A 14,189-nucleotide genomic window follows, 5' to 3' on the forward strand; every position below is an offset into this window, starting at 1 on the left:
ACACGTCGGCCACGGAGGCCCCCACCTTACGAAATAAAGCCAGAGAACAAAGTCGTCTAGAGAATTGGATGGAATTGAACTGACAGTCTTACAGGTATGTGACTCTCGTTAAAACAGGATAGGCGTTATAACTTATGCAACATGCATGCATTTTCACTGATAAAGCGTAAAAGGCTAATTAAATAATCAGATGAACTGAGACAATCACATTCTGAAGCGAATTAAATAATCTTATATAGTGGGGCGGTTTAGCTCGAATATTCAAAAGGATTGTGCATTTTGTGATACAAGCATCAAATTTGGCACAAATGTACATTGATATATGGCGAACATTTTCAGATATTGAGCCACTCGGAATTCTCCCTTCATGTCCGCCATATTGGAATTCAAAATGGCCGCCATTTGAAATCTACATTTTCGATTATCTTTGGGTCTAATGCTGCTATTGACTCGATTCTGGTGTTTAAATGTATGTTTTGGGGGGCAAGGAATCCAATGGTAACAATCTGCATCGCATATTTTGTACCAATGAGCCGCCATATTGGATTTCAAAATGGCCGTTGTTTGAAATCTACATTTTCGATCATCTTTGGGTCTAATGCTGCTATTGACTCGATTCTGGTGTCCAAATGTATGTTTTGGGAGGAAAGGAATCTGATGGTTACAATCTGCATTGTGTATCTTTATAAATTAACCAACATATTGGATTTCAAAATGGCCGCCACTTGAATTCTACATGTGCGATTACCTCTGGGTCAAATATTTTTATAGTACATGACAATATTTGCTGGTATCCATTTTTCAAAATGACATACTTTATTACAGTACTCCACTTAATTCATGAGAGATGAATATTCATCATCATGTATTTTTGACAAGACAACATTTTACTCAAAGTCTGTGAAGTAAAAATTGTTTTGACAAGTTTGAGTTATTGATTAGATTCTGTGTTGTTCTAGGTTTGATATGGAACCCGAAGGAGTTCCAACAGTTAAGCAATAGGCTAATTATCCTAAAGTAGGTGAAGGTGACGGGCAGCACGGTGGTGTAGTGGTTAGCACTGTCGCCTCACAGCAAGAAGGTCCTGGGTTCGAGCCCAGCGGCCGACGAGGGCCTTTCTGTGTGGAGTTTGCATGTTCTCCTCATGTCTACATGGGTTTCCTCCGGGTGCTCCGGTTTCCCCCACAGTCCAAAGGCATGCAGGTTAGGTTAACTGGTGACTCTAAATTGACCGTAGGTGTGAATGTGAGTGTGAATGGTTGTCTGTGTCTATGTGTCAGCCCTGTGATGACCTGGCAACTTGTCCAGGGTGTACCCCGCCTTTCGCCCGTAGTCAGCTGGGATAGGCTCCAGCTTGCCTGTGACCCTGTTGGAGAGGATAAGTGGCTACAGATAATGGATGGAAGGGTGAAGGTGACTGCATTGTCAAGCAGGAGAAGGTGTGTGTTCCTGAAAGTTTAACTGGAACAACTAGATAATGCTGATGAACAAGAATGAGCATCTATTCCGTCCTCTGCCTCTTGGTTACTTACTCAGTCACTGACTTTTGGTGGATGACTTCCTCATGATTGTACCAAATTCTTTCCTTTTTTTTTAAAATGATGGATTTAATATTGCTCTGTGGGTGCTCCAAGTTTGGGATATTTTTTTAATAACCAAACCCTAATTGACACTTTTTCAGAACCTTGTCCTGCATGTGTTTTCATAGGTTATTGGTTTTCATGATGCTGTTTGCTTAAGTATGCTCTCTAATAAACCCTGGAGCTTTCTACAATCAAATCACTGTCTTTAGAATGGAAATCACCTCATAGTTTCTGGAAACTTTCAGCTGATTTAACCATAACTAATTTAGGGGTTTTACACCAATGGAGGGTGAATAGTTGACAAATTAATTTTTTTATTTGTAAATAATTTTGCAAACTATACTGATCAATCCATTTCTCAATAATATGGGCTATTTTGTGTAGAGACATGACATGCAGCTCTGGAAAAAAAAAAGAAATAAGAGACCACTTAAATCTTTTCTTAAATCAGCATCTCTGTGTACGGCAGCCATTTCATTCCAGTGTCTGTGCTGGGATTCCAACACATCTCATTTTACTTAATGAGGTATTGATTAGGTCATCACCTGCACCAAATATTATTTAATGAGGAAAAGTATAAAATCCACTGATGTGGTCATCACTATCCTCTTGCAATAGGACCAGTCTGGATGGCAAACACAGTGCTAGTATTACCTTAAATTTAATTGGAATATAAAAATATCTATTCTTCATGTAACAGTCCACAGAATGGAAACAACAGGGAAGTGAAGTTTAGGTCAGATAAGCGCAAATGTAGATTTCAAATGGCGGCCATTTTGAATTCCAATATGGCGGACATGAAGAGAGAATTCCGAGTGGCTCAATATCTGAAAATGTTCGCCATATGTCAATGTACATTTGTGCCAAATTTGGTGCTTGTATCACAAAATGCACAATAGGTTAGCTATGCTGCCCCACTAATACCGCTAACTTACACACACAATACAAGTTACATGTATTAATCTAAATGCAGGTAAACAACGAGTGTTGTTTTTGTTATGTAACCCAATGAGAGTCACATCTTGCCCGTCTGTGTTCTCGCTTCTTGAAGGCCGATCTTGTGGCCAATTGTTTTGAAACAATCCGACTTTCAGTTCTTCGTTCATTTGCTTCTTCCACATAAGGGTGAGATATTGCTGCTGAGACAAGCATATCCAGCAGGGGGAACAAACCACTCATTCTTCATTTTCTCCATACGGAGTACTCCGCCATTACTGCTCAGCTCGCACTCTGGGAGAACTGGTGCAACTGAACTTGCTTTCTTTTTCCTGTAGTTTTCTTTTCCTTTAATTGTTGGTGCTGCACCCTCTTTCAATACGGGCTTATAGCCAACGCTCCTCAACAGATCAGAGGTCTCGTACGAGTCTTCAGTAAAATGTGCAGAGCAGAGGAGAGACCACTTCGTAGGTGCCCAATTCGTGAACTTCTCGCAAAATGCATCCAAATCATTGCAGTTTGAACATTCTTGGGCCATGAATTAAATCCACCTTCTGTCGTGTTGCTGCACCTGCCAGCAGCACATCTATGTAGCATGGCGATAAATTAGCTCAAAATGGAGGATTGGAGTTGCAATCAGCTCTGTGTTTTAGTATAGCGGAAATGACGATGAGACCGATAGACTTCCTGCTGTGAAATCACAGATGTCAAGGTCATTCACTCAGACCGCTACCTATATGAATCACTTTAATCGTAAAAATTACTATATTAGATTTATTGTTAATGCTTAAAACTATTCCTGTGCCATTCTTGAGGTCTCAAGGCATTTATAAACAAAAAGTGAGGCCATGGTTCTGCGTATCTCCTTTAAAGTATGGTAATGAAGTTCTGCTCAAGGGTTTTCCACCCTTCCTAGTTAGATGTTCATGGAATTTCACTCCTCCCTCGAAAAGCCATTTTACAAGTGAAACAAGTTAAATAGTGTTTTGAGAACTGAGAAGGAAAAAAAAGTGCTTTTGATTCGCTCTTGCTCCCATGGACAAAACAAAAAGCATCCTGTATGTGTCCTTACGCAAACTGCTGTCCTTATGGCCCCCGGCTGCTCTGTGAACTTGCAGTTAAACTCGATGAAAAGAGGGTCAGGGTGTTTGGGCAACCACTGAATAGACACTGAAAGCAGGTGACGTGGCTGTCTGGCCAAACTGGAGCCTGATGGATGGGTTCCAGTGATGTGAATATTGCCCTAGTTGGATGGGGGAACACCAGAAGATAGATAAGGAGATAACGGAGTTAGAGGCCTGTCTGGGAGAATAATGGAGGGCTTCTGTTTAGTGTTAACCCTCAGACTGGCGTGTACCTGAGAGTCGGGGTCACGCAACGGAGCGACTTTGCTCCAAATACAGAATCTGGCAGATCGTTTAGTCGAGATCCTAAGCTCCAGTAAGATGAAGTAGATGGATGTAAATATTGTAGTTTGAGTTATTTCACTTCTTTCTCTTATAGCGTCGAAGTCTTGCAGAGTTTAATAAATAAACCGGCTCGTTTGCTGTGCGTGTGTCATGTCACATACACTGTTATCTTTGTAACTTGTCAAGGTTTCACATGAAAAGTCACATTGAGTGAGTTGTTTCTTTGGTAAGTTAGTGACACCAATCGCTGAACAGAAACCTGGTGAGATTTGATTTAAAAAAAAAAAAAAAGATAGATATGAGGAGACCGATCAAGATATCTCGCACTTTTGCCTAAATGTTTTTAGATATGTTGTACTTTATATGATTGGTTTGTTTCCTTGGCTGTTTGAGTATTGGTACGTCAACAGAATATTACACGAGGGATTACTGCCACTTGTTCAGTTGGCACTAGAGCTTTCTTGTCTAGAAGTTCAGCACTTCGTATTCCTGACTTTTGCACTTGTTGGCCGTCACTCTGGATAAGAGCATCTGCTAAATGCCATGTAACGTAATATGAACAAAAGGCTTTCAGCATTTTGTGAAATACACTACCGTTCAAAAGTTTGGGGTCACCCAGACAATTTTGTGTTTTCCATGAAAAGTCACACTTTTATTTACCACCATAAGTTGTAAAATGAATAGAAAATATAGTCAAGACATTTTTCTGGCCATTTTGAGCATTTAATCGACCCCACAAATGTGATGCTCCAGAAACTCTGGGCCCGTTTACACGAGGACACTGTCGGGTAAAAACGACTAAATATTTTATCGGAAGTGCCTTTCGTCTACATGGGGACGGCGTTTCCGAGGCTGAAAAACGGAAAAAATTTAAAACGCCTTCCAGAGTGGATAAGTTAAAAACAGCCCCCGTTGCATATCCGTCTAAACTACCCAATACGTGAAACTCTGCTCGGATCTGCTCACGTCGGGTACGCGTTTACGTCATACATATGTCATATACTGTACATGCCAGCCCGGGAAGTAAGAAAGTAAGTACAAAAGTAAGAGCATGTCTGATTACATCAATCCAACGGACCTTCAAGCTGCTCTGGCAGCTTTAATAAACGTCCAGGAGTCCTTCGAACATCTATACCGAATCTGCACATATACCGTTAATGAACAGAGGCGGGTATAGTATGCTCTTACTTTTTTACTTACTTTCTTACCATAGCCAGAGTAGTCAAAGTTTTCGTGGCGCAGATCAGACAAGACGGAAGACGTTGCGCATGCGTGCAGAAATAGCGGAGGTCTTTCACAGCACCACCTAGCCGCCTGGCATGCACATCCAATTGAATTCCACACATTTATGCGTCACCGTATAGACGCAGATTTCCTCCTTGAAAACGGTCGTGTAGACGTGGAAAAAAGTGAGAACGAAAACGGACTTTTGCGTTTTTGTTTCAGACCGTCCCCGTGTAAAGTGGGCCTCAATGTGCTCAAAGGAAGGTCAGTTTTATAGCTTCTCTAAAGAGCTCAACTGTTTTCAGCTGCGCTAACATGATTGTACAAGGGTTTTCTAATCATCCATTAGCCTTCTGAGGCAATGAGCAAACACATTGTACCATTAGAACACTGGAGTGAGAGTTGCTGGAAATGGGCCTCTATACACCTATGGAGATATTGCACCAAAAACCACACATTTGCAGCTAGAATAGTCATTTACCACATTAGCAATGGATAGAGTGCATTTCTGATTAGTTTAAAGTGATCTTCATTGAAAAGAACAGTGCTTTTCTTTCAGAAATAAGGACATTTCAAAGTGACCCCAAACTTTTGAACGGTAGTGTGTGTGTGTGTGTGTGTGTGTGTGTGTATACATGTGTGTATGTATTTTTTTTTTTTTTTGCTAAACCAAAAGCTTTGAACATTTTCACTTCTGAGTACTTACATTTGGCTATCAAAATATCTGCCCTCTTCCACATACTTGAGACACCCATGTTTGGCTAATATCACTTTGATTAACAGGGGATCAGTGTGCGCTGTCACTCTGACCCAGATTCGAACATGCAAACTCCTGACAACGGGTTGACTTTTTAACATTGCTCTTAGTTTTCAGATCATACATTGTTCAAACCTAGGCACTGAACATGTCCCTGATGTCAAAACGTGTCTGGCAAAAGTATTTATCATCTTGCATAATGATAAAGTGATGAGTGTGAATGCTAGCAGATTTCCTTTTGAGTCTGGTTCCTCTCGAGATTTCTTCCTCGTGTCGTCTGAGAGAGTTTTTCCTTGCCACCGTCGCCACAGGCTTGCTCATTGGGAATAAATTAGGGATAAAATTAGCTCATGTTTTAAGTCTTTAATTTTCTGGAAAGCTTCTTTGCGGCAATGTCTGTTGTTAAAAGCGCTATACAAATAAACTTGACTTTATAACTAATACTATTCTGTTAATTGAGGATTTACCGTGTACGCGTTCGTGTGTATGTGGCTCAGGAGCTGCCCCCACCCGTACATCACAGTGCTGGAGAATCGACCTGATTGCTGGGCCGCTCTTCTGCAGGAGATTGATGACTTCATCCAGCTGGCTGCTGACAAGTAAGCGCTCCCCTTCAGTACATCAGCCAGACCAGAGGCCTTGAGCAAGAGATAAAACGCATACACTGCGCCTCACATGTTTTCTCAAATCTAATAACCAGAGTACTCTTGGATGACCCAACTTCTGCAAATCAAGTTTTTTTTTTTTTTCCCCCTACGGTCAGATCATGTTGCCTGTATTTTTCAATGTTTCATTTTAAAAGGTAAGAGGATTTTAGGCCTAACACGATCCTGGTGCAACCAGTCACTGACTTGCCAATATATACAGCACTAGATAGCCCATTTTCCATGTTTTTTTTTATTCAGTTAGATCTAAGATCATTCACTGGTAGTTACAATGAAGTTGACCAAGCCAGAATTATATCAGAGTTCAATTTAACATGCTGATATTCTCTATGATGCATTTCTTTGTATGCCAGTGACGAGCCATTGTTTATCTCCATGTTGGCTCCATTCCTGCGTTACCTTTACTGCGAGCCTCAGAGGCTGTCGGAGAATGCGCTGCTCAGACACAGCCTGCTCCAAGTGCTGCTGCAGCGCCGAGAGGTCACTCAGGGTCACAGCTCAACCTGTGCACGGGTGACCCATCAGATCCTGCACTGCCTTTTCAATTTGTTCCCTCATATACTGGTAAGCATCGTAAAATGTGGACATGAATTATTATTTTATGAACTTCTGGAAAGACCTCAGTGCTTTAGGTATTGTTTTTAAGGAAAACTTGAGCTATAATTCTGCAATTTATTCTATTATGCACATTGTAGGAAAAAAAAAACAATGATGTAAAATATCATAAATATTCTTGTGGTCTGCGATACAGAATGAATGCAACAGTTTTGCTGAACATTCACGCTGTGTGGTGCTATAAATGATCTATGATAGTGCTGAATGCAATCCGTACCAAGGTTTCTTCTTGGATTTCTAAAGTATACCGTATGCGTATTAATTATTAATGAGCACAAATCACATATTTTGATTTATCGTAAAATGCGAAAGGTAAAATAATATGTACCGTATATATTTTATTATAATCTGGCCAGTTAAAATCTGACCAGATACTCTTAAGACCTAATTGCCGATGGGTGATTTCTGCTCATGCATGATGAATTGCCTCTGTCGTTCTGGTGGATGTAGGTGGACAGCATTACAGCTGTGGTGGAGATCAGTTCCATGGCCGAGTTGCTGAGCGCTGCGCTGCTGGCCGAGCCGGAGCGCTGGAGGACCGAGTTAGCACAGCTCGCACTGCAGCTCATGTGTGTCTGTCACCTCAGCCTCCAGCTGGGAGGAGAGCTGAGGTCTTTACTCCACACCTTGCACTGTCTCCTGCCTGTCTGTAAAGAGGTGAGACCTGCTGATGGATCACTCTGAGCTGCTTTGGGACACACTCAAGGTAGTACAGAGCTGTAGGAAAGTTATTCAGCACCTTCATGTTCGATTTCTTTTAACTCGTCTCTTGATTTCATTGAACGTCATTTTTCTATACGGTGCTGTGCAAAAGTCTTCGGCACATGTAAAGAAATGCTGTCGACCAAAATTGGCTTAAAATAATGAAATGAAATGTTTCAACATTAAACAATACTATAAACAGCAATAAACCATAATAAACGAAACAAAGTCAATATTTGGTGTGAGACGACCCTTCGCTTAAAAAAAAAAAAAAAGTAGTCTCAGGTACAGTGAGTGCAGTTTGATAAGGAAGTGAGCTGTAGGTTTTATGGAGCATCTTCCAGAAGCAGCCACAGTTCTTCTGGACACTTTGACTGTCTCACTCGCTTCTTCATTTTGCACCAAAACCCAGCAGCCTTCATTATGTTTTCTTTTTTAATCTGAAAAGTGCTCTCTGATGTAAAACTAGCAGGTTGCCCGGGTTTTGCAAAATTCTGGGTTGCCCCCAGACGTCCATGTCTAATTTGGTGAAGATCCGTTGAGAAATGGTGATGTTAACCCAAGACAAACAAAAATCCAAACATGCACCACCGAAGGGCCCACCAAGGACCTCCTGGGGCCCAAATATGGAATTTCTGAGTTCTGCCAAATTGTGGCTATCTCCTGTACCTACGTGCCAAGTTTAGTGAAGATCTGTCGAGAGTTTGTGTTGATAAATGTAACGTGAAAAGCATTGAGGGAGGGGCTGGGTGGATGTTGTGCTCCCCAGGGACCTCCCTGGGGCCCGTACACGAATTTTGTTTATATCTGCAAAATTCCGGGTTATTCAGCTTAACTCCTCCCCCTTTTATAGGGTGTGATTTCATTTGTTGTAATTGAATAGCAAGTATTATGTGTATTTAATTTATGAATTTCTTTTGGATTGCTTTCTTCGAAACCATTAATATGAAAAAAAAAAGATTGGCAGAAAAATTTCAATAAATTAAAATAAATAAGCACAGACCAAATGTACAATGTGAATTTGTTTCATAGAGTTCCTTATCCATAAATTTGCACCAACCTTACAAGCGTTCGTAGGATACAAATGTGTGGTCCCACCCGCCCAAAAAAAAACCCTACTACTACTAACTGGCTTTTCATGGATGCCATATTACTTGTATAAATAGTCCTGTGACTGATTATTGGTTCTTATCCAGCTTGATAAATAAGACATGTTGCTTACCTTTGTAAAAATTTTACAAGAGCACTTTCTGACGCAAGTATAATCAGGTTTTTGGACCAGGCCTTGAGTTCAGCCCGTGTTAGTGTCCATCTTTGTCAGGGTGCTTACTCTGCTTTTATTATTAAAGAGGGAATTATTTGTTCCGATGCTGTTTAACTGTCCCAGACAACTCATAAACTGTGTGTCCTCGAAGTCTGGGTGTGTTCCTCGGCTTCCACGATTTGTTTTTGTTAGCCTGAACGTGATGAAAAAGGCCTGCTGGCTTCAAACAGGGTTAGCTGTGTGATGCTAATCTTCTCAAAGCCTCTCCTCAAATCTCTAAAGACTGGTGGTAGCTTTCACGCCAGCCTGGGGCGATTTTCCTCCTGCGCTCAGCACCCGCTGAAAGACGGCATCTGCGTCCCACTCTTCTCTCACTCATCTCTTTCTCTCTCCGCAGGATCTCGCGTCTGAGCAAGTGATCATGGGGATCTCGCTGCTCCTCCTCAGAGCCTCGGCCTCGCAGCAGACTGCCCTCCTGGAGCTTGGTGAAGATTTTCTCCCCACTTACTGATACTGATAGCTTTACTTCCACACAGGAGGTTGATATCTGCTATTTTTAGCACACGATTTCCTGTTTGGTGGACTGATATTCCCGGTTTAACTCAGTCACACACAATCTCGTCTTGTCTATATTTTTCTGTGTTTTAAATTTTGATTTTTGTATTTAAAATGTTTCAGTTGCAGTGTTAAGTGTAAAGGAGCAGTCTTGATGGTATGAGTCAGTGCTTTGGACGTTTTCATTCCACCAATATATTATACAAATTATACAATTTAAGAACCCTCTTAAAGGCAATTATACACCTACTTGTCCACATGATATGGAAATGTGTGTGGTGTGTGTTGGTGCTCATTCGGGCCCCAGACTCAAATAACGGTTTATGAAGAGCTGAACTGCTTCTCGATTAAATCTTCAGACTGTCTTTGGTTCTCTAGATGAATCCTTTTGTAACAAAAGAGAGGAAAATTATTATGGAGAAAAATGAATATCATTTGGTTAAAGGAGTAGGTTAGCAAAAAAGAGCATTTAAAAATTTTCTTCTTGTCCCCAAAATATTGTCTATCAGCTAAAAAGGGGGCAGCACGGTGGTGTAGTGGTTAGCGCTATCGCCTCACAGCAAGAAGGTCCGGGTTTGAGCCCCGTGGCTGGCGAGGGCCTTTCTGTGCGGAGTTTGCATGTTCTCCCCGTGTCCGCGTGGGTTTCCTCCGGGTGCTCCGGTTTCCCCCACAGTCCAAAGACATGCAGGTTAGGTTAACTGGTGACTCTAAATTGAGCGTAGGTGTGAATGTGAGTGTGAATGGTTGTCTGTGTCTATGTGTCAGCCCTGTGATGACCTGGCGACTTGTCCAGGGTGTACCCCGCCTTTCACCCGTAGTCAGCTGGGATAGGCTCCAGCTTGCCTGCGACCCTGTAGAACAGGATAAAGCGGCTAGAGATAATGAGATGAGATGAGCTAAAATGTGTCTGAAGGTTACCTCTATAGTATTGTACTGGAGCTACAAGGCAAGTGTTGCTAACACCCAAGGTAACAGTTTAGCCTGCTGAAATCTCACACTCACCTCAGAGCACACGTTTGGCCCAATAAAACCATTTTTATCCCCCGCTGGCCGAAAGGCCCAAAGGGGGATTATGTTGTGGCTATGTCTGTCTGTCCGTCCCGGGAAGGGTGCTCACCTTCTGAAATCAACTCCTCTCACAATTTTTGGAGGAATTTCACCAAACTTCGCAGGATTCTTTGTTATGTGTCGATAATACGCATATTGCGATTTTGTTAAATTGGGTCACATTTTACCAGTTACAGCCCTTGATTAACAAAATTATACTTTGACAATTTCATGAGTGTGTGTTTTCCTTCTGAAATCAACTCCTCTCACGATTTTTGGACGAATTTCTCGAAGCTTAGCAAAAGGTCTTGTTATATGACGGTAATACGCATATTGCGATTTAATTTTGATTGTGAAAATTTTACCAGAGTTTTGACCCTTGATTAAATAACTTGTACTTTGACAATTTCATGAGAGTGTACATTCTTCTGAAATCAACTCCTCTCACAATTTGTGGAGGAATTTCACCAAACTTGGCAAAAGGCTTTGTTATATTAAGTCAAGTCAAGTTTATTTGTATAGCACTTTTAACATTGTCGCAAAGCAGCTTTACAGAATTTGAACGACTTAAAACATGAGCTAATTTTATCCCTAATCTATCCCCAATGAGCAAGCCTGTGGCAACGGTGGCAAGGAAAAACTCCCTCAGACGACATGGGGAAGAAACCTCGAGAGGAACCAGACTCAAAACGGAACCCATCCTCATTTGGGCAACAACAGACAACATGACTATAACATTAACAGTTTTAACATGAAGTCAGTTTCATTGATGTTATAACTCTTCATTGATGGAAACTTGAGTGCAAAACTGTTCATGACAACTGCAGTCCTAAAGTTAGCAAGTCAACTGTAGTCCTCAGCCATAAAAGCATTACTGTAAGAGTCCAGAGCATCCTCCAAGTGGGACTTTTAACTGTCCATACGGGGCCGTCCTCCACAGGACAGATGCGATGAGACTCCAACCAGACACAGGGCACCAGGATGGATCAGGCAGGTCTGAGGAGCAGAAGAGGTCAGCATCTCGATCCCAGGACCGACATGTAACTCAGAGGGACAGATTTGGGGGGGGAACACAGGTTGTTAGGTATGCCCCATGTCACCTGAATAAGTATATTACAGTTATATGCATGTTGAAATTTCGTTTCATTTGGGCGAATTTTACCAGATTTATGCCCTTGATTATTAACAAACTTTGGCAATTTCATCAAGGTGTGCTTGCTTTCTGAAATCAACTTCCCTCACAATTTTTACTGGCCCGAAGGAGGATTATGTCGTGGCGATGTCCGTCCGTCCGTCCCGGGAAGGGTACTCACCTTCTGAAATCAACTCCTCTCACAATTTTTGGAGGAAATTCACAAAACTTGACAGGATTCTTTGTTATATGTTGGTAATACGCATATTGCAATTGTGTTCAATTCAGTCACATTTTACCAGAGTTACGGCGTAGCTACCAGCAGGGGATATTGTGCTGTCAGAGCACTCGTTACATATAAACTTTCAGAAAACAGCAGAATAAATTGATATAAAAATGAAGTCTCATTGAGCTCTTTTAACATACAGTTCTTGATTCTGAGAAATGCACAAAGAAATACTAAAATTTTCTGCTGAGCAAAACAAATTTTTTTTTTCTTTTTTGGCTGATGGCTACTACAACTATTTTTAGCTATGCGATGCATTTTTGTCTATTTGGCCTCAGAAGCCTTTTTCTCTACAAACTCGAGGAAAATGTGCTGCATCTTCAATTCTGTTAAACTGCACCTTATGCTACAAATATCCCTTGCTTGTTAGTGACACATGCCTTTCTCATTCATTCACCTTCAGGAACTTGATCCTGGTCAGGAACACTGTATGAGCTGGGAATACACCTTGGGTGGGATGTGTGTATCGCAGGGCACCATGTACACATGCTCTCACACACACATTCAAACCTAGCGAAAATTTCGGGTTATGATTTCACCTCGCAGCATGGTTTTGGGCGGTGGAAGGAAACCGGAGAACCCAGAAGAAACCCACAAAGACAAAGGAAGAACTCTACAAAGATAGTAACCTGAGCACAGGATCAAACTAGGGCTCCATGCTGCCTGATATTAGTCATAGCCCCAAAACTAAAGAAACCAGCTTTATTGGGTGAACGGTGTAAATTGGATTTTTGCCTGACTCTATCTTTTTTAGCTTTGGTGTTGTTTGCACAGCTCTAACTTAACTGAATATATAGCAAACATAGATATATCAGTTCTTCGCACCGACATGAAGTCTCTCTCTCTCTGCTCTCAGCTGTAAAGCTTGTTCCACCTGAAGAGAGGCCTATATGGGGAGCCTCGTTGCTGGTGATGCCACTGCTGCAGGTGCTTTCCTGCTCCACTCTCATGGAGGCGTTAACCGACCCTCAAACACGGGCAAAGAATCAAGGCCTAGCCTCATCACTGCTACAGACGATTGAGAGAGAGACCAGCAGTCCAGTTCAGGTACAGCCAACCCTGACATCAACTTTCCTGCTGTTTCAGGGGCAGCATTAAACTACTTCTTCAACCTCATAACTGTTTAGAACTGGCTTGCACTTTAAGAAGTCCCTTGTATGATCTGTAATGATGCACAGTCCTAGAGATTTGAGAGATTTTTTTTTCTCTTCACTCTACAGAGAAGCACGCAGCTCACTCTTCCTCTAAGCACATGGTATAATGAGCTGCAAGTGGCCACCAGTGTGTTACGTCAAGTCTCTGCAGACCCCACAGCCGCTATGGACTGGCTCTACTCCGTTCAGTCCACTCTTCCTCTGTGTGAACGTGTCCCTGATGCTCTTCCTCTCCTGCTCACACACCTGATCCTCAGCAGTGAGGGGGAAATCTGCAGGCTGGCACTCGACACCGCAGCAGGCATAGCTGAGGCCGATCCCGCTCAGGTAGAGCCCAGATACTGGCATTATCGCCTTCTCGAGGATGTTCGAACATGAATTGAGAGTGTAATAAACACTCGTTTAAAAAGCTCCTGTGTTTAAGTGTGTAGATTAATTCAGTGAGGGATATGCAAATATATTAAATCCACATGCCCTGGATATGAGCAGTCGTGCACTCTGATTGGCTACTCTACTGCTAGGCTATCAGCTCCTATACCATGAGTAGAGAAAAACAAAATGGCAGAGCGCATCAAGTCAGATATATCACTTTGTTATTAAGTATTTAAAAGGAACAGAAATAGCTAAAAGAATATAGTCGTCCCTCCACTAGCTCCTGTTCCACACTCCAGCCCAGTCGGTGGCAGTAATGCACCTTTAAGTTGGTTTGCCAACCGCCAGAAAAACAAAATGGCTGCGCATGTTGTTGAGCCAACCGAGGACGAAATAAAAACTCTACACAAAAACAAAACCCCGAAAATGACAAAAACAAGCAACAAAATACGGAATAAAAGTATTTGATGTTAAGAACCATATTTTTT

General features: G+C 41.8%; 1 protein-coding gene across 3 annotated transcripts in view; it reads left to right on the forward strand.

The window, feature by feature from the left end:
- focad (focadhesin) overlaps positions 1-14,189 on the forward strand; it is a 195,467-nt gene that overhangs the window by 64,244 nt on the left and 117,034 nt on the right. For all 3 annotated transcript variants that reach the window (XR_009655645.1, XM_060934188.1, XM_060934197.1), the window contains exons 6-11: positions 6,407-6,508; positions 6,928-7,138; positions 7,640-7,846; positions 9,553-9,640; positions 13,032-13,222; positions 13,396-13,656. Coding sequence is in view for 2 of the 3 variants with exons in the window: in XM_060934188.1 (XP_060790171.1) it covers positions 6,407-6,508; positions 6,928-7,138; positions 7,640-7,846; positions 9,553-9,640; positions 13,032-13,222; positions 13,396-13,656 (1,060 nt within the window). In the remaining variant the exon portion in view is untranslated. The remainder of the gene's footprint in view (positions 1-6,406; positions 6,509-6,927; positions 7,139-7,639; positions 7,847-9,552; positions 9,641-13,031; positions 13,223-13,395; positions 13,657-14,189) is intronic.

The sequence above is a fragment of the Neoarius graeffei genome, chromosome 1 (assembly GCF_027579695.1).
Source record: "Neoarius graeffei isolate fNeoGra1 chromosome 1, fNeoGra1.pri, whole genome shotgun sequence".
NCBI lineage: Eukaryota > Metazoa > Chordata > Actinopteri > Siluriformes > Ariidae > Neoarius > Neoarius graeffei.